The sequence below is a fragment of the Hippoglossus stenolepis genome, chromosome 19 (assembly GCF_022539355.2).
Source record: "Hippoglossus stenolepis isolate QCI-W04-F060 chromosome 19, HSTE1.2, whole genome shotgun sequence".
NCBI classification, from domain to species: Eukaryota; Metazoa; Chordata; class Actinopteri; order Pleuronectiformes; family Pleuronectidae; genus Hippoglossus; species Hippoglossus stenolepis.
The window spans coordinates 9,667,359-9,687,700 of NC_061501.1; the positions used below are offsets into that span (position 1 = coordinate 9,667,359).

At 42.1% G+C, this 20,342-nt stretch overlaps 1 protein-coding gene across 2 annotated transcripts in view; it reads left to right on the forward strand.

The window, feature by feature from the left end:
- cntnap2a (contactin associated protein 2a) overlaps nucleotides 1-20,342 on the forward strand; it is a 320,679-nt gene that overhangs the window by 205,909 nt on the left and 94,428 nt on the right. For both annotated transcript variants that reach the window (XM_035143135.2, XM_035143136.2), the window contains exons 11-15: nucleotides 524-686; nucleotides 7,742-7,848; nucleotides 10,141-10,260; nucleotides 11,194-11,309; nucleotides 12,760-12,844. In XM_035143135.2, the coding sequence (XP_034999026.1) occupies nucleotides 524-686; nucleotides 7,742-7,848; nucleotides 10,141-10,260; nucleotides 11,194-11,309; nucleotides 12,760-12,844 (591 nt within the window). The remainder of the gene's footprint in view (nucleotides 1-523; nucleotides 687-7,741; nucleotides 7,849-10,140; nucleotides 10,261-11,193; nucleotides 11,310-12,759; nucleotides 12,845-20,342) is intronic.

A 20,342-nucleotide genomic window follows, 5' to 3' on the forward strand; every position in this document is an offset into this window, starting at 1 on the left:
TGTATGAGATTTTAAAACCATTGAATCTTGAATCACCTGTGAGGTTCTTTCTACAGTAGAAGGTTGTTCTGAAGGTTTATGTCCCATAAATGCAAAAGTTCATCCTTTTTCTCCATTTCATCCCAAACCAGCTTCACAGGGTTGAAGTCTGGAGACTGTGTCGGTGTTTTCCTCTCAGGGTTTGGGTCATTATCTTGCTGTAGCTTGAACCCCTCACCAACTACCCCATCCTTATGTTGTATTTGTCTTTTTCACTTTCTGATACCATTATGCTCTGCTACTATTTGCAGTGGAGTATTGTCCTAATAATGCAACACAGGGTGTAGTAACACAGAGTCTTCTATCACTGCCTTTGTGCAGACAGACGGTTTGCAATTGTTTACTTCATTTACAAGACTTAATTTAGTTTCATTGCTGCAGGAAATCTGTAAGCTGTTGGGGAAAGGATGTCAGACTTAATGGCCCCCCCCCGGAGTGTATGATAAAATTTTAATTTGTGGTTTGTTTGTTTACTTGGTTTCAGGGTATTTTCTGCAGACCCTGCTCCCGCCCTCCCGGCGTTCCTTCCAGGGCTGCATGCAAGCGATCCTGGTCGATGACCAACTCGCCGACTTGCACGCGGTGGAAAAGGGCACCGTGGGCGCATTCGAGAATGTCAGCCTGGACATGTGTGCCATCATAGACAGGTAAGAGTGATCAGTCCTGCATGCGCACACACACACACACACACACATCCACCCACTCAATCATTCATAAATGAAAATACTCATTCCAGTCGTATGCAGAGCACGAAAACAATGGGTCTCATAAATCAAGTGGCTCTAAATTGGAAGAGCCGCATAGTAAACAAGACTGTTATGTAGACTCTAAATTCTTACCCAGAGATATACAACTCAGGGCTGTTGAATACGTGCATGTGCGGCTGGGTTTTGTTTGCTTATCAGACTGATAAATTGATATAAATGAATCGGGGGGGATTCACGGCGTAAAAAAAGGGATGTATGTAAACACAAATGGTATTTCGCTTTAAACCGAAAGTAAAGAGTAGGTTTGGATCTCTGCAAAAACGCCGTGATCTGAATCAAACATCAGAAATGAGACGCTCATTTGTCTATTTCTTTGCCAAGTACGCCAGCGCTGGAGAATTCTAAACAGCGTGTCTCAATGTTGGCTCACTGGAAGAATTCATTTCCACTTGTTGACATTTCAATTTATTTCCTTGTCATGGACGAGACAAACACATTGGGACAGATTTGCCATATATAGAATCATCCAAGCCTTCAGCTGCATTTGAGAGCCTCCTCACACCGGATTTGATGTGTGTGTGCCAAATGGTTAAATTTCTTGGGCTGGTTTAATTTTCAGCGATTACCTCCTCTTCCATGTTAAGTAGTGGTAGTTATCCGTTGGGCATGAAGAAGCGATTCGCCGAATATCGTTAAGGAGAACATGAATGGGAAGCTTCAATTAGGAGTTGACCTTGCGCTGATTGGAGCAGCATTTGACCCTGCGCTGAGCGATTTGTTTTTTAGATCAGATTTGTCGAAAGCACTTACCTTCATCAATATCCCTGCCCGGAGAAGGAGACACCAGCTGCCAATGCTTGATTTCGATCAATTCTCCTCTCACTTTAAGAGGCCTGGCTCCCTGCGATGCTGCAGTTTGTACTTGGGCAAAGCCGCGCTAATATAGATAGGCACGTTTGAGAAATCTTTTTACGTGACAAACTTTTGAGTTTTACTGAAAAGCCAGAACAATTAAAAGTTCAAGTTTGGTGTTTCATATCACTAAAGGCGAAGTGAAGATGTTGCTACTTTGTAGTTTAGAAGTAAATAAAAACCTTTAAACTTTTAAAATGCATTCACCATGTGATTGTGTGTGTGTGTGTGTGTCTGTGTTTCTCTTTTGTGTTGTCGGTAATATACTGCGCTGTTGCTTTTCTCAGATGGATGCATGATGGCGCACGGTCACCCCAGACTATGATTGACTGCGCTCGTGTGTGTGTGTGTGTGTGTGTGTGTTTGTGTGTGTTTTATTAGATGTTTCATATATACACAATACTCAGAGACAAGGAAAGAGGTGTTGCCGCTCCCCTGATCCACAATAACTCACACATGAGTGTACAGCTCATGAAAGCATGGCACTGAAAGCACCTCGCACACGTCCAGATCAATCATGTGACACATGCTATTGACAGCAGGTGAGGTCAGGCGCATTGATCGGGGCAGAGCCACACACATTTAAACGACCGATGACTGGACATTAAATATCCGTCTTCACCTTTTATCCTTTGAGAGTAGCGGGGGGGAGCTGGAGCCAATCCCAGCTGACTTTGAGCAAGAGGTGGGGCACATCTCGGACATGTCGCCACGTCAAGACGTAAGCTGCTTTCAGACATGCACCGAACTGAGCCGAGAATCTACCGCTGTGTAGTTTGTGTGTAAAAGGCAAATCTCCGGAGAAACTCTGGACCTAAATGTGCAAAGTTCATGTCTGAAAATGGGTTTACGGAGACAAACAACCACTCCCACCTGCAGTTCAGTAGCAGTACCTGAGAAAACACGCACACAGAAAGACCCCTGGCTGTACTTCCACACTTTAAATATGATATCACATCTTCCTTATGTCATTGCTAATGATTATTTATAAGTCACTGATGATGTCACAACTGTGCGGACATGATTACTGCTGTTGTGAGTCTGTAAATTGAGCCTATCAAGCTGTGTTGTAACAATGTCCTGCATCTGCACAGACATTCTGAATAGGCAAAAACAGAATTTCTTATTTAACAAAAACACAATTTTCCCCTATAACCTTGATACCTCAACCAAAACATGTAGGAGTCTATCCAAACCTTGTCTGGTGTGACAGTCGGGAACATAATCCATCCAGCCATTACATTTCCTTGAAAACACATTTGCTCTTGCAATTTAAGAGTATTATTTTTTGCCCAATTATTTTTTTTCCAGTTATTGGATTACTGAACGAGGAAGTAATAGTCTAGTGATTTAATCATGGCTTAAATGTCAAAATGTCATTCCCCCCGCTGCTGCTGCTGCCGTGGTGCCATTAAACCTCTGATTTTCTCTTTCGACATCGGAGAGGACAAACGCAACAAAACAATTGCTATAGTTACCAGAAGTCACTGCAAACTGGTTTCCGGTGTTATCTATAGGATATTTCACAACTACAGCATTGTTTGACAAAGTCAACATAAATGCAGTTGTATTACAGCAGCTGTGTGATGCATCACATTTAAAAATTATTGATTAGATTTGTCTTCTTAACTGTATTGAATATTGTGTTTAATATTTCCACGACTAGAGGTACTGCTGTTACCGTGATCAATGGATCTTTTGACTAAATGCCCGAAAGCATGTGTGTAAAAGATCAGAGTTATTTGTCCGACGCAGTCACAGCATGAAATAAAGTGAGACACTTCAAAGCTGAAATAGGACTATCTGCATTAACATACAGTATAGTGATGAGGGTGAAGCGTTGTGACACCTGGAGGCAGAAAAGAGAGCAGCACGTTGGGATCCATGAAGTCGATCCGACGCTGAGACCGACGTCTGAAGCCTGAGACGATGCTGCATTTTCACTGCAATTACCCCGCAGGGCCACTGCAACCACACTGCGGTGGAGAAGTGTGTCACCTTTAAGTGCGACTGTAGTTTAGAACTGTTATTATGGCTGAGTGTGGTGCATTTCCACTGCTGACAGTTGCTAACAGCGGTGTTTCTTTGGTCCGATTTTCCGAACGAACCGTCGTGAAGGTCCCGAGACGTCCACAACTGTTTGCTCTCACCTCTGATATTATCCCAGCGCCATTATTTCAGATGTTGTGTGTGTGTGTGTGTGAGAGCCCTGCAGTACTTTAGGTGGGCCCTGTTCTGCCATGGAAGATGAATGGGCGCAGTGTTACCATCGAACTAATCAGAATGTCTTTGAAGGCAGCTCAATAGCCCTGTCTGACCTCTTTTTGATCAATGCCGTTCTACTGTGGGATTCTCTTTGGGCTGCGATGGTGGTGGAAGCAAAACACACACACGCGCGTCCGCACACACACAATATCATCCTCACACAAACAGGAGGCAAGGCTGTGCGCATGCAAATTCATTTACCCCACAATGTCACCGTTATTCTAAGGGCGCCACGACGGCACATGCGGCGGCACATGAAAGCAGACACGCACTCCAGAGGTGCTCCATTCGCCTCCATTCGGTTTTGTTGTTTTCCCCACACACAGCCTAGAACATACAGGTTTTTGTCAATGAACTTTACTGCTCACAGATTTCTGGGCATAATGACCCTTTTGTGATTTTTCCGTGCTCGTCAATTGCAACTCATTATGAAAGCAAAACACAATTTTGTCATGCCCCTTGATCGCCTGCTGAAGCTACAGATTTGTTTTTAATTTGCAGTACATGCAATGGTATGTTGAGAAAATCCAGATAATTAGATTTTTAGTGGAAAACAAATGACAGAGTTAAACGACTGGGTTTGTTTGCTTTTTAATGTCTGTTTATTGATTTATTCTTATCATATAAAACAGTGGATGTTTTGTTCTCTACCGCTTTTAGGTACTTACAGTTTCAAGTCAGAGCCAATGAATGCAAAGCTGCTCTCGGGCATGCACTGAACTCCTCCTAAAATTATCCGGAGGGGCTGTATGTGAAAACACAAATGTCCGAGTCAGTTACTCCAGACAATCTGCAGAGTAGTTCCTGCCAGCCACTCAGCAAAAACCCTGGATAATGTCAGAGTGAGCCCATGTGAGAATACAGCAGGATAATGTTCAAAGGATTCATCGCGAGCAAGTGGACATGTTGATGATGTTTCTAACATGTGGCGGACACAAAAGTGAAAAAAACTAAAATAATACAAATATATCAGTATGTAGAGGTCCCAAATAAGACGCAGACAAAGATGTCAACTTGGAGAGAAGACAAGATTCGGGAGGGGTCAATGTGCAGCGGCCTCCTGCATGTTCTACCCAGACGCGTCCCCTCACCCATAACTCTCCGTTGACTTTCATGTCCTGCTGTGTTGTTCAAATGTGAAAAAGGAAATCCAGAGAAAGGACCCAGTTGCTGGGATCATTTCCGCAGTTCAAGTCTGAAAACAAATTATGTTATTGGTTCTAAAAAGCCATATGAAAAACATTGATATTTTCTAATGTGTCTGTTTCTGCATCAGTCAACAGAGTCTCAAAGAATGCAGTGTCCTCAGTGGGGAGGTGGATGATCCATTTCCAAATGTCTCCCTCATTCTACACATGCATTACTGCTCACTTGCATGCACACATAGCTCCTGCACACATATAACACAGTACATAAAACATGAGCCTCCGTATTTCGTGTTTGTTCTCCCACAGCGTGCACCGTCTAACGCTGAAAGTAGGAAAGTGCATACCAACAAACAATGTTCCCAGTTAAAGATGATTTAGTGTCAGTGAACTCGTCATATATCACATGGAGAAGCCCGTATAGTTGTCAGCTTCACAGTCGCGGTGGCTGTGACACACTGATCATCATGTCCCCCTCCAGAGATGAAACGTCTCTCTCACCGCATGACTTAAGAAGAAACTCAGCATTTTAAATGACCCCTGTAGCTCACGAGTCAGTGTTTGTTTTCCTTCCAGCTGGTTTTACTCTTATCATCACTTTGTGTGTGTGTGTGTGTGTGTGTGTGTGTGTGTGTGTGTGTGTGTGTGTGTGTGTGTGTGTGTGTGTGTGTGTGTGTGTGTGTGTGTGTGTGTGTGTGTGTGTGTGTGTGTGTGCATTCGCTCCAACACTACAATGCCTCGGGATCCGTCCCTGCTTAAAGCCTGCAGGCAGATCAAACCGCAGAACTTTGATTTGCTCAGGATGTCAATAGGTATTCAAATTTCATTAAGAAAGGCGGTGATGTCTTAACTACGATGTGCTTCATGCTGTATTCACACTGAGGCAGATAAGACTGTTTACTTGCCCCTACACTCTTTCATCTGAAGTGCTTTCTGAAATGTGGAGACTGAATTGTGATGATAAAGTTTCTCCTAGTTTGGCTAAGAAAACACAACATTGTGAAGCAGAGCCACAAACTGCATGAACCACAATTATCACTTAAGTTTATCCACATGTGGAACTTTTTCCATTCTCATCTCTGCTGTTGCCCAGTTTGATAGAACTAGTGCAGTGCCCTCAAACCTCTATTTCAGAGGTCTGTTAACAATCGACACAATTTCCAGACCCAAGTCCACAACTCTTCAAAATAAAAGCCCTGTAATGCAGCTCAATATTAAGTATTGCAGCAATTATAAAAACATTGTGCTTTTACTTTGTAGGCTAATTTCTAAAGAGGAAGTGATTCTATGAATGTTGCTGCCAGGACAGAGATCATCACCTGCAACACCCGTGAATGTCGGTGTCAGTCCGGTATGGTGAAATAAAAATGATCAGGGACAGTTAGAGACCACTGCTGTAGTTTACTCGAGGACGTGGAAGAAGACATGCTCAGCTCAGTGTGCAGACAAGATGCTGTTTGCCTGTTTATTCAGATTTTATGAATATTGAACATATCACTTTTCCAAATTGCACCAATTTCGACACTACACTTCCTTGGACCATCACCAATACACATATCAAGTGTGCAGCTGAGAAGATGAACAGTTAAAGAGATATGTCTTCCACAAACAGACAAAAAGACAGGTTTGAGGCATTATTCGATAAATAAAACACTGATTTATTGCAGCTCCTAACTGCTTCCTGTTGGTTAACATGACCAGCAATTCTTGACAGTCAAATCCTTTCACGGTCATTGAAAACAGCTGGATTCTGTGACATTCAAGCAACCACATCTCAGTTTTTACTTGTCCACACTGTACTGTAATAGCCAGACACAAAAAAGAAAAAAATTCAAAAGCAGCACAGTGTGAAAAATGTTAGAGTGAACAAAAGGCCAAAACAGAGAGAGAATATATATTTTTAAGTAAGTTCCCAGCTGCGTGACTGCTCCATGTTACTGTAGCTAAGTGGAGCTGGTGGGGGGGCTTTCTAACTGCTATTTTTTAATAAATTGAAATGTTTGCCCTCCCTGTTGGATAGTATAAATATTGCAACGTTTAAATCCTGCTGTCGGTTAAGCCATGCTCTGGAAATTAAGATGTGTTTACATGCTAATGTGCAGGTGATCCCCTTTAGTCTGATTCTTTGGACCCGACCGATTTCCTGATTTAATCTGCACCACAGAGTGAGAAAGTCATTATACTATGAAAACACTATACCCTTCACACAGGAGTCATCGTTGTTTAATCATCAAGTGGTGTTCCAAGAGTCCACAGTCCGTCCATTTCATTGTGGGTTGGTTCGTTTTGTAAACATTTCCAAGATTACACAAAAACAACTGATTCCACAAAACTGCTGGAAGGCTGTGAAATGTGTCATGAAGGAACCCTTCAAATGCTAATGCAGATCCGGATCAGTTGGTGGATTCAGGAATTTTTGATCACTTACCTAAGGAATAATTCATGGAGCTTGATGGGAAAGAAAATCAGTCACATTTAGGGAACTCATATCTATGAGTGTGTCCAATTAGGTGCAGCTAGATTGAATTTAAGCTGGCGGTTTATGAGATAGTATAACCAATATTGAATCAGGCTTTGTGGTGGAACAGAATTTGTGTACTTTTTCCATCCTTCTAAGGCCGGCACATGTTTAGTAAATACTTTGAATCTCTCTCTCTCTCTCCATCTGTCCAGGTGTATGCCTAATCACTGTGAACACGGCGGCCGGTGTAAACAGACGTGGGACACTTTCAGTTGTACCTGTGATGGAACGGGATACAACGGAGCCACGTGTCACACTTGTAAGTACAGGAGAGAGAGAGAGTGTGTGTGTGTGCGTGTGCGTGCGTGCGTGCGTGCGTGCGTGTGCAGTTGTGTGTCCCTCCCTTAACCTCACATTATTACCACTGTGTTCTGTTCCTCGTGTTTTTCTTCTTTGTCTGCCTTCACGTCATTTTAGCCGCAATTCTCAGCAGAGCGACGGATGAACTTTTGAAGTGTTCAGAGGCCAGACTTGTCTGACGGCGATGTGTACTTTGAGGAGAAGAAACCCACCAGCATTAACACAAAGAGAACAGAGAGAGAGAGAGAGAAACAAAGCCAAAAATGATTTTTTTTTAAAGGCTTAAAAATGGTCCCTTCCTCCAAATGTAAAAAATAAAAGAGGGTGAGAGAGAGGACATTTAGTGTTTTTTTTTGTTCAACCTAAAACAACAACTTTAACATGAAGTGTGAAGAAGATATTTAACCTGTTTAAAATATGTCTCTTATAAGTCACCAAACTTTATGGACATTTTGTAGAAAATAGCTGGAGTTCGCTTCACATGTTGATACTATTAGTATGGTGGGTCGTTATAATATAAATGTTAATTTATTTGGCAAAATCATACACGTCTATCATCTTTTTCCACTTAACCAAGGTTGGGTCATGGTGGCATCAGGCTAAGCAGGGTGATCCAGACCTCCCTTTTCTTAGCATCTCTGTGTAGCTCTTAATGGGGCATACTGGGGTACTCCCAGACCAGATGTGATATAAAATCCCTCCAACGAGTTTTGGGTTTACCAGGGGATCTCTTCCCCGTTAGACATATCTGGAAAACCTCCAATGGAGAGCGCTCAGGATTCATCCTAATAAGATGCCTGAACCAAGTCAACTAGCTCCTTTCAACGGTCCAAATCTCCGAACTCCTCACTTCTTGTGTCTGCAATCTCATTCTTTTTGATACAATCCAGAAATCATGACCACAGGCTTATACATTCTAATAATATGCTCAAACCACCTTAACCGGCTTCTTTCAACGCCAACGAGCAACAGCTTTACTTTGAACTTCAGGTCCAAACCCTTCTGTTTGCTTGCTTGTATCCATGATCTCATTCTGTCAGCCACTACCCACAGCTGATTTCCATAGGAGAGGGTCCCAGCTAAAAGACAGAACAGATGTATGAAAATGTAATAAAAAGCTTATTCACCCCAATACGATGCCCAGGCCACCTTAACAGGCTTCAGTTGATGCGAAGCAGCAGCGGCTCTTTACTCCGAGCTCCCTCCGGCTGTCCGAACTCCTCACTTGTTTTTTTTGGACACTGTCTAACTCATGACCTTAGATGAGGGTCACAGCCGACAGAAATATTGTGTGAAAAAAACTGTAAAAGTAATAAAAAGCCAATAAGAAGAAAACTGAGATTTTTTTCAATTTGAAACTCAGTGTCAACTCTTTAAAACAGCTTTGCCTCAATCAAGAAACTTTCACTCTTGCGTCCGTCCATCTGAAGGGTAATTCTCCCTCTCCCCACTCTGTCTGTTTCTGTGTAGATCAACACAAACACAACATCAATATGTTGTCAGGTAGATTGCTGGAGTGTGTGGGCCAAGACACTACTTCTTGACAGGTGCTGAATAGAGACTGGCAACCACGTGAAGCTCCCTTCTGGAGGACGGAACAAAAGAGCATCTGCAGACATTCGTGTGCTATTTAAGATCCATCATTAAATTCTACAATATAATTAATCAATGGTCCTTTACACAATGTAGATATGAAATACGGACATGGAAATGTAGAGAAACAGATGCCAGCTTTCTCGGGGCAGTGATTCATCTTTATTGTCCTAACATTGTCACTGTGGGTAGCATATGATGTAAGTCTATCCCAAGACTTATGCTGTATTTTCTAACCTGACACTAGATATCCCAATCCCATATCAAGCCCCACTCTCAGATCAGAAATGTGAAGGGTGTCCTGCAAATCTCTTTCATGGTTACTACAGGATCAACTCTTCCTCCTCAACTGTTGGTTAATATCATGACCTAAGCGCCGCCACCCTCAGACCACAACAAACAACAGTGTCCATCCAACCACAGAGCTTTGAAATCATTATCACAACATATGGATATTTTACATTATCAATGTATATATCTCAACATGATACTGTTGTCCACAGCAATGAGCTCTTTGTCACTGTTATGTGTTATTTAGCATTATAACTTCAGTAGCTATACTTAAAGTCGTTTTTCCCCGTTATCCATCCAGCACCTACTGCGTTTGAGTTTTTCTAAAACCTATTTTTTCCTCTCTTTTCCTCTTAACCTCCCCCAGCTATCTATGAGCCATCGTGTGAGGCCTATAAGCACTTGGGCAGGTCCGCTGACACCTACTGGATTGACCCTGACGGCAGCGGACCCCTTGGCCCCTTTAAAGTCACCTGCAACATGACAGGTTTGTGTGTAGGAGTGCCTGTAATTATTTTTTCTCAGTGTGTGTGTGCGCGCGCTTGCAGTGTGTTCACACTACCCGACTCCATCCAGACCCAGTGACCTGTGAGGGGGGGAACTCTGTAGCGCTGCACATTCTTAACCTGAGAAAGCAGCATTCTTAACCTGCAATACCTGGGGTTTCCATGGCAACGCTGTCCCAGCTGACATTTCACTGTGAAGAAGAAGATACACACACACACACACACACACAAACACATGAAACAGACTTGTTATGTAAACCTGAGAGTGCTCCAATGGTCTGAGTGACACTTCTGTCACACAGACTCTCACACACACACACACACACACACACACACACACACACACACACACACACACACACACGGTTGAATAAGTAGATAGTCTGCAACAGAAAAGCACGCAGACACAGCAAAGGCGAGACTTGTAATGAAATGTCACTGCCGTCCGCCGGCTAGCCCCTTGGTCACACTGAATTGCACACTCACTCAAACACACACACACCTCACATTCCCCGACTGAAAGTGGGAATGAACAGTGAGATGTCTGAGTGACTGGCTTATGCCATAACAGTGCACAAGAGGCTGTTGAACCCTGGAGAACACACAAGAAACTTCAGTGCCATGGCAACTGCATGGCATGTAAGTAAATTTGGATTTTCAAAATGTTGATAAAACTTAAAATTTAGGATTCCATGATTCTCAAGAATCGTATTCATTTGTTCTAGACTTCAATTTCAGAAAACATGAATACGTTAATAGGAAAATTTCAGTAAACGTTTGAGCTGTTTCTACTGCTAATGCAAATGTGTTTAATTAATCAAACAAATGATGTGCAACAGGTTTGTTTCTTGCATTTGAAGAATTATTGTTTTTACCACCTTGTAAAACTTGCATATGTGTGTTTTTGTGTAAAGAGGACAAAGTATGGACGACAGTGGTGAACAACCTGCCACCCAAAACTACAGTGACCGGCTCAAGTAGAGAGAGACGCACCGTCCTGCAGGTCAACTACAGCGCCTCCATGGAACAGGTAAGAAAACTGACGCCTCCCCACACTTACTTTATAGAAAAGTGATGTTATTCTCATATGAAAAATACTTTTTTTTTTTAATAGACTATTCCATAATGTAGATATATATTATTTCACCCTGAACAAGCATCAGCACAGGTTTGTGAAGAACGTCTAGCTTTAAGTTATACAGTCACACCTACGCAGTTTTTGCTCCCTAAAAACTGCACAGACAAAAAAAATCAATGTTGTCAATAAACTGTGAATATATGTCACTTCTCTCATGGCTGAACACTGTGGAGCCAAACAAAGCCGGTCAGTGTCGGCTGATTAAAAGTTTACAGGCAATTATTTGACATTTTTGGGGAAATCTAACAGTATCAACTAGTCCGTGTGAGCAGAGCCAGACTTTGAGACGTTTGTAGATTTAACTTTGCTGACATGGTTCTCTTGAGAATCTAGTGAACCTTGGTAAGTTTGATTAGAGTTTTCTACCCCATAATAACTTATAATCAAAAATCAGACATCATATTCTGAAATTATTGCTTGTTATTGTTGATATGAGAATCCCTCCTTCGTGCACCTATTATCAATGAGAGGGAAGTGAGTCATTTGTCCCTGGGTAGTGTGATGGCTGGTGTTCAGAGAGCTCATAACTTCGCCAAGTCCATCTCGACATAACAAAAAAACAAGATCCTGGATGCACCCTTTTATCCGAATCCAGCTCTAAATGTGTAGAGGTCTTCATTGGGTTATATCCGCCCCTCCACAAATTTTCATGAAAATCGTATCCGTAGTTTTTGAGTAGTCCTGCTGGCCGTCAGATGAAAACATAACCTTTTATGAAGGCTGTAACCACTGTAACATTCCGGCTACAAACCAATATGTCTGCTGTCACAGCTTTGACAAATCTACACCAACAGCAGCGTCGTATTCTCTCCAGCTTGTGACTGTGAGGAGAAAAAGTGTCGGGCTGCAGCCCCTCTACTCATCCAGTCTTAATTCTTTCTAACGCTTAATAATAATCCAACATAATAACAAGTGTATCACCTCAGGCCTCCACGTGCCGCTCCGGCTCTGCAACGTACGACTCAAACTACCGGAGTCTGCTCAGGAGTCAAATCACTAATCTTTGTGGTGAGTGGTTATAGATTGCAGCTGTCGCTCTCCGTCAAAAGCAAACTGCGTGCGAGCTTTACAGCATTCAGGAGGAGTGACAGCGGTTCCCACCTGCAGAGTGTACACGACGACTGAGTCACACGAGATGACAGGGCTTGTGTGGCGGATCCGTCCTGTAATCACATTCCCTCCTAACTCGTATGGATCGCTCGTTCCATTTTCAGCTTCTCGAAATCAAAACAACATTACTGTGCACTTTTGTTTAATTTGTAGGCTCGATAATTTGTGCTTTTCATGAAATTGACCGGTCTGGTCGAACGAGATAAAAGAATAAGTGTCCATGTGTTTACAGGTGACCGCCATCACCAACAGCGCAGAATACTGTGAGCAGCAGATCGTCTACAGCTGTCAGAAGTCCAGACTGCTCAACACTCCAGGTAAAAGCTGGGGATGATGTCTCTATTTCAGATGGACCGAATGTTTGTTCCCATCTGCTCTTCTGTCTGGGGATATGTGACAGAGGGAGGACACGAGTTAAAAGAAAAATCTGAATTAATGAGGCATTACAAATGCAGACAAATATTAAAATGATGTGAATCACATGACGGGGCCGTGACCAGATCTTAAACCCAGCAAACACTGAAGCTGCTCTTGTGACTTGTCGTCACACAACTCCTTACTAACGCTACATCCGCACTTTCCAGCCTCAAACAAAGAAGTTGGGAAACTGCTGGTTCTGTTTTAGTTTGAAAAAAGTATGTACAGGCTAAAACGGAGATGTTTGGAAAAGATGATTAACAGGGCTCAACTTTTCATGCAGCAATGGAAGCACCAACCAATCAATTTGTGTTCAGTGTACATGAACGGTCATGTTATGCTTGTTTTCAGATGTGTTAGTTTGTCTTACTACCGACATGAAGTTTAAATGCTTGTGTGGACGGAGATAGTTTCAGTGGCAAGATAAGATGAGAGAGCTGTGTCTACAGCGAAACACAATCCAAAGTAACAAATACATTCATCCATCACACATTCATTTACATTTTTAAAACTTACACATAGTGCAAAATTTTTTTAGTTTTTTCTTTGAATTTCTCACTTATTTGTGTCTCTTGCCTCCAACCTGCCCCCACGCAGCACTAGAATACAAATGAAAGTATTTAAACAGACCATTGGAAATCAGTAGCGTCATGGCTGGGATCTTTCTCAGTAGATTAACTTGGATTACACTCATTTGCATCAGGTTTGTTTGCACTCAGATCGGCCGTAATGTACTCGAGCAAGCCTCGGGTTTAGTGTCGGTTTGGTTTGGATTACTTAGGCTGGCTTTCAAAATGGTTGAGTCATGTGTGGTTTGCCCTGGATCAGATATGTTTGATTTGGTGTTCTGGTTGGTAGAGCAGGGTTTGAACAGGGGGTTTGTGTCGTTGTTATGCCGTACAGAGGAGCAGGGAGGAGAGCGTGCAGCTGTGCAGCTGCCACTGCTGGTGACAGAAGAGACAAAGGCAGCAGCGTTTTACTCTTGTTTTGCTCAGTCTGTGTCAATGCTTGGTATTTAGTCTAATATCTTGTTTGAGGAAGACATCTGTGTGTGTGTGCATGTGTGTGCATACGCGTGCATGTGCGTCTACTCACTGTGCTGTGCGGTTTTCACTGTGAGCAAGCTTGCTGTTGTTGTCGTGGCTGTTTTCTGCCACACAAACACACACACACACACACACACACACACACACACACACAAATCTTTGTGTTACTATATATGTGGGAACCGTTCATTGACATAATGGATTCCCTGGCCCCAGTTCTGAAAACCAAGTATTCACAATCAAATAGTGGAATTTTTCTATCAGTAATCCACACACACAAACGCACACACATACTTCATACACATACATGCATACACACATGCACACAAACACCAATAGCGCTTCATAAAGACAAGACACCCCTGGCAATTAGAGTGAAAGAGAGAGAGAGAGAGAGACGATGGAAAGGCGATGAGGGAGGAATCGAAATTGGCAGGTTTGTTAAATGTATATATAACATATAGTGTGTATGTCTGTGTGTGTGCGTGTGCGTGTGTGTGTGCACGTGCGTGTGTGTGTGTGTGTGTGTGTATGCATGTGTGTCGTATTATATGTGTGTCCATGCTCCATGATTGACAGAGAAGGAGTAAAGCAATAGGTGGTTAGTAATAGTAGGGTATTAGTGCAGCAGACCAAAACTTTGCAATTAACCTCCACTGCTCTGAGAGATGGCATCTACACACACACACACACACACACACACACACACACACACACACACACACACACACACACACACACACACACACGTACTATTAATTTGCTATTTTTTCCCACTAAGACGATGTTTCGTGAACTCGCATACACTTTGCATCCGAGGTCATCCACCCACCCACTGCGCACACACATTCAGTCAGTCCATCAGTCCTTCATTAACCACTGTAGTTTACTCTTAATTCAGTACGTTGTAAATTAGGGAAATCCAATTACCAGTCTAAAATGAGTGAGAATGTAGGACCGGGAAAAATCATTTACCCAAAAATATGCTTCATAAATTAGCTGTCAGCTTTCATCAAGTTACACTGTCAACAGCATTTCCACTACCTGCACACACACACACACACACACACACACACACACACACACACACACACACACACACACACACACACACAAAGCTATAAAGATGTACACTTGCATCTTGATCTCATCTATTACACCAGAGCTGGCATTTTGAAAATAAACCAATTGTTAAATGGGAATTATATCCTGTCACCAGTGACACCCTTAATTTGAAATATGAGCCGTAATTGTCCTAATTGTCTGACCCCTTCTTCACCTATTTCACGTATTCTGCCCTTTGTATTATATTTATCACCTCACAGACACAGTTTGTCCCCCTGTCGACTGTCCTCATTCGCTAGAGGGAAAGGATGCATGCAGCATTGCAAATACAGAGACACAACTTAGACAGACACACTATCCAATGTACCCCCCAACCCCTCCTCCATCTCTCCTCTTCCTCCTCCATCTTCTGCATCCAAATGTATCAATTTTACCCATCTTTTCCCTGCACTTAATCCGCACTTACCTCCACCCTGTTCTCCCTTTGTACTTCTCTCCTTTATCATTTCAAGTCTCCAATTTTACCTCAACTTATTTTTCTTCCTTCCTTTTTAAATCCTTTTTTTCTCCACTCTTAGTCTCTGCCCCTGTTTATCAGTGACTGTTGAACACTATATCCAATGTGTTGGAGCCACAGCTTTGATTAGCACTCTCCACTTACGGATTAGCATCATTCCTTACAGCGTAATCAAGCTGTAAACAAGCAGTGGTTGCACAAACAAGACCTCATGCAGATGCAAACCAAAGACTACGTATAAAGATGGACGAACCTCCCCCCTCCATGCAAAAATACAATATCCCACCCACCTTGCACCGCCATCTCGTCGCATCATGTGGAGCCAATGTCTGCATTAGTGACGGCAGAGTGAAGTTGAGGTTTCAGATCCAAAGATACACCCTCACGACCAACCGCAAGTCAATCTCAGCTGTCAATCATGATGTATCACTCTGATTTGACTTAATTACTTCATTTTTGAACATGAACACACAATGTGAGTGTGATAAGACTGACTTGAAAATGGTAAAAAACATATTTTTTGTCCAATTTGCTAACAAAGAGGAGGTGGTGTTTTTGACCTATACTGCGGTCAGCCACCAGGGGTCTATTGGGATAATTTGGGTACACTTTGAGGGAATCTGTCGTCCATGTTTATATACTTCCATTGATGCGGGCTTGGTGCCGTATGTCACCAGTGGACAGCTGCCTTCAAAGGTCTACAAATGCAAACGTAAAATGACAAAGCAATTTGATTCTGTCCTTCAGTTTCCAGAACCTGGGTCCCATCTGTCTGGCTGAGCCCTGTTTACTCAAGAGTTCTGTGCTTGACCTTAACCCACCTGCAGAGAAATTGATGGTTTCCTATCGTAACAGTTTTAAGGGCTCCAGTGTGGGTCTGAACAACTCCTCTGCTTGGTGTAGAGTCTTTAAGAGCCGTGAGCCGTAATGAGAAATCGGTATGGACCACAAATTGAAGAAGTCCTGTTGCCACACAACAATGTGGATGCAGCAAATGTTCAAAAGTTCATGACCAATATATTTTAGTTTGCTTGCTGCTGTTTTCCATGAAGGTCAGACAAGTAACATGCCCATCCACCTCCTCGACAGAGCTTGTTATACTTGACAGATTGGTCATTGCACGAGGCAACTGTGATGTCACTTGCTTGATGTGCGGTGATGCAGTGCAGTCTCCTCCTAAAGGATGGATGCTGTTGCTCAGAAGAATACAACCACACCATCAGGAAAAGGCAAGAAGGAGAGGTAACAAATGGTTGTGGGACCAGCTTGTTTCCTCCAGCAGCACCGCTTCGGGCTGGTGTGCACTTCTTTGCCTTAATAAACCATTCGCAGGGGTTTTTCCATAGAATTCCTTGTCTTTACTAAAAGTCTTTGCAGTATCCCTCCAGGAGCCGTGCTGGAATCGCTATGCTCCTTCATCAATGACATGAAATAAAGTATAGTAGAGTATATGTAGAGTATAGATGTCTGTAGAGACGGGCCTGTTTGCATACTCTTGCCTCCAGCCCAGTCCATTTTGTGACACACATGTGCCAGGGCAAAAGATTCAGGAAAAGCAAGCATAAACTAGGCTGTGCATTGTTCACGCCTGCATTGGCACTAACCTTTGCCATTGGACCTAAATCTTGAGGTGCACCAGTAATAGAACAACAGATTTAATACTTCGTAAACTCCACATACGCACATGCACACACCTTGGCATCCCAGAGATTTTGTCAACTTATAAAAAAAAACTTTGTTTCTCTCTTTATTTGTCATGACTTGCCTGAAGCAACTGATAGAATAATTTATAGCACCCTGGTTAATGAAGAGAGAAATGTTTCTATCAGATAAATGAGCTCATTAATTCCAGTGAACTGTGCCTCGGTAAGACGTACTGTAAGTGCCTGATGAATGTGGCAGCACAGATGCACAGGTTCTCTGCACGTATAAGGAAGATTCGGGTAAAGTGCTTGCAAAGTCAACCTGTGCCTTTTGTTAATATTAATCTTTAAAAAGTTTTGCAAATGTAACTTAAGACGTTTCAATAATGACATAACAACGGAATGACATCAATTCCTCTGTCACTGCCTCCAATTATAACTTTATCAGTGACTGAGTTAAGCATAAAGCTTTCACACATTGGATGGTTAGAATAAATTGCTGACTCTGACTATTTTTGGTCTGAATAATATAATGGTGTGTCATCTAGTTGTGTAATCAAGCAGTCAAACTTGTTTCATTCACAGAGGATGTAGTAACACTGGCAGCAAAATTCAATTATAGAAAAATGTTAATGTTTTCAGATAATAACCCGACCGGCCTAAAAGATGAGATCGCACAAACTGTGTCACGACCACCTCCTCTGTGAAGGAGAGATTTCACCCGCTGTCAGCAAAACCACCCAACCAATTAATCTGGGGTGATGTCACAAAGTCGCGATTGTCAGAGCCACTTTCTGTCCCGTCCTGTACAAAGTTATTGGGTTACTTGTAAAAAATGCTTTGAAGTGCCATTATTTCAGGACATTATAGGATTTCGTTACGTTAGCATTTTTATTGGCTGTTAAAATGTTACAAGTCGCTAAAGACGAGATGTGAGTAGGTGATAAGCAGTTCGATGGGATCGTTGGACGAACGGAGGAGAAATAGCTTTACAGACTGGAGGGAAAGAAAGTAGGGGAGAGGAAAAAAAGCAATTGGAAATCCTGTTTTGCTGTTACACAGAGCTGTCAACACACTTCAGTCACAGACTGTTCTGTGGCCGACACGACTGATCTTGATATGTCGGTCACTCAGTGTAAAAGAAAGGACGTGTGACAGGTGATTAAATGGCTTACCACCGAGCTGAGAACAACACTTAGAGCACAAGTTGTTATTTGGCTTAATCAGTTTTCCTCAGCATCATATTAATGAGTTTGTACTGCTCATAACATGCAATATATTTGTTATTGTAAAATACATGGTTGGGCTATATAAATACTACAACTAATGATAATAATGATAATAATACATTTATTCATGAAGCACCTTTTAAAACAGTCCTTACAAAGTCATTTACAAAGAGGTCAAATAAAAAAACTATACAAATAATCAAACATTAAAAGAAAATCATAGCAGCTGTAATAATAAAACATAATTTGAAGGTCGTGGCAAAAGAAAAGGATAAAAGATCCACATCTAATGCATTATACCAAGATAAAAAAATATTTCTTACGTGTCAATATCAATAATTATTACAATAAATGTCACATTATTATTTCTTTTGACTTAAAGGACACACGTTTTTCTCCTGTGTGAAGGTTTTGGTTTTAAACTCTTTATGCACAGAATGACACTTGATGAACAAATCTGGTGTAGATCATTTGTGAGTCATACTTTGTCACTGTGCTGACACAATGCAAAATTATTCTATTGTTATATATTGTACTGTCGTTGTTTTCGCCTTGGATGAAACATTTTATTGCGACAATTGTTGCGTTTTCACTCGTCAGTTTATTTGTTGCTTGTTTGCAACTGATATTACACAAAAGCTATTGAATGGATTACATTGCAAGAGAGTTTTTTTTGTCCTTTTCACAGATTTTCCCGGGAATAATTCATGGATCTTGATGAAAAAAAAGACATTTAGGAAACTGATATCCACGAGAGCTTAATGGGCCTCAGGGGAGTAGTGCGCTCTACTAAGATTTCTAGTGCGTGTGGTTTTGATATATTCTTTACCGTCAGACATATTGAATCTAACACGCTACCTGACCAGCAGCATGTTCTTCAAATGGCTGCATGAAGTCCGGCGTTAAAGTCTCTGACCCAGAACAACCGACACAGGTTATAAAATTGGTCTTTGATGTAACAAAAAGGTTACGAGAGAAGGAGGAGAGGAGAGAAACCTAGGTGTCCATAGATATGAGACGAGTGCGGCTCAGGATAATGAGGCTGTGTGTATGCGTGGCGTTGTTACCGTCCACTCCTTGGGCACTTCTGGTCTCAATTATTGCCTCAGAAGCCACAGTGATATTCCACACACACACACACACACACACACACACACACACACACACACACACACACACACACACACACACATGGTCACAGCTCTTGAATTGCACCCTAATGACTTTATTCAGAGCCACCAGTTAACAACTTGTTTATTTTTTTCCTCGTTTTTTGGGTTTTTGATGTTCATCATTAAACTGTACAGATGCAGCAGCAGCAGACAATGGCTTTTCTCCCCTCTCTCTGTGTGTGTGTGTGTGTGTGTGTGTGTGTGTGTGTGTGTGTGTGTGTGTGTGTGTGTGTGTGTGTGTGTGTGTGCGCACAAAAACAACAGGTACCAATGATGGTGCACTGCTGTGAAATGTGAACAAGGCTGACATCCGAACTACAAAAGTCTGTGTGTAATTATGTTATATTGTGTAAAATAAGGCCCTTAACCAGTCTGCCTTGAGTTGTGCTCACTCCTCTGCAGTTTGCCTTTAAAGTCAACTCACACCTCTTACTTTGTTTTTAGATTTTTAGCGGTTTTACTGCTCATGAAAAGAAAAATATATAAATATATGTTTACTCTGGGCCTGGTCATTGGTTTTTAACTATATTTGGGATTGTGTCATTATTAGTTTATGTCATGTGTTCTTTTTACTTTAGCCCTATTGTGCTCGCACGCGGCCCGATTGTGCCACGTCTTTCATTACCCGACTAATGTTCTGGTTACAGTGTCATTAAATTGTGAAAGCACTCCAGGCAAGAAGCAAGTCAGGGGCCAGGAGAGAACAAGGGCTAATATATCGAAGTA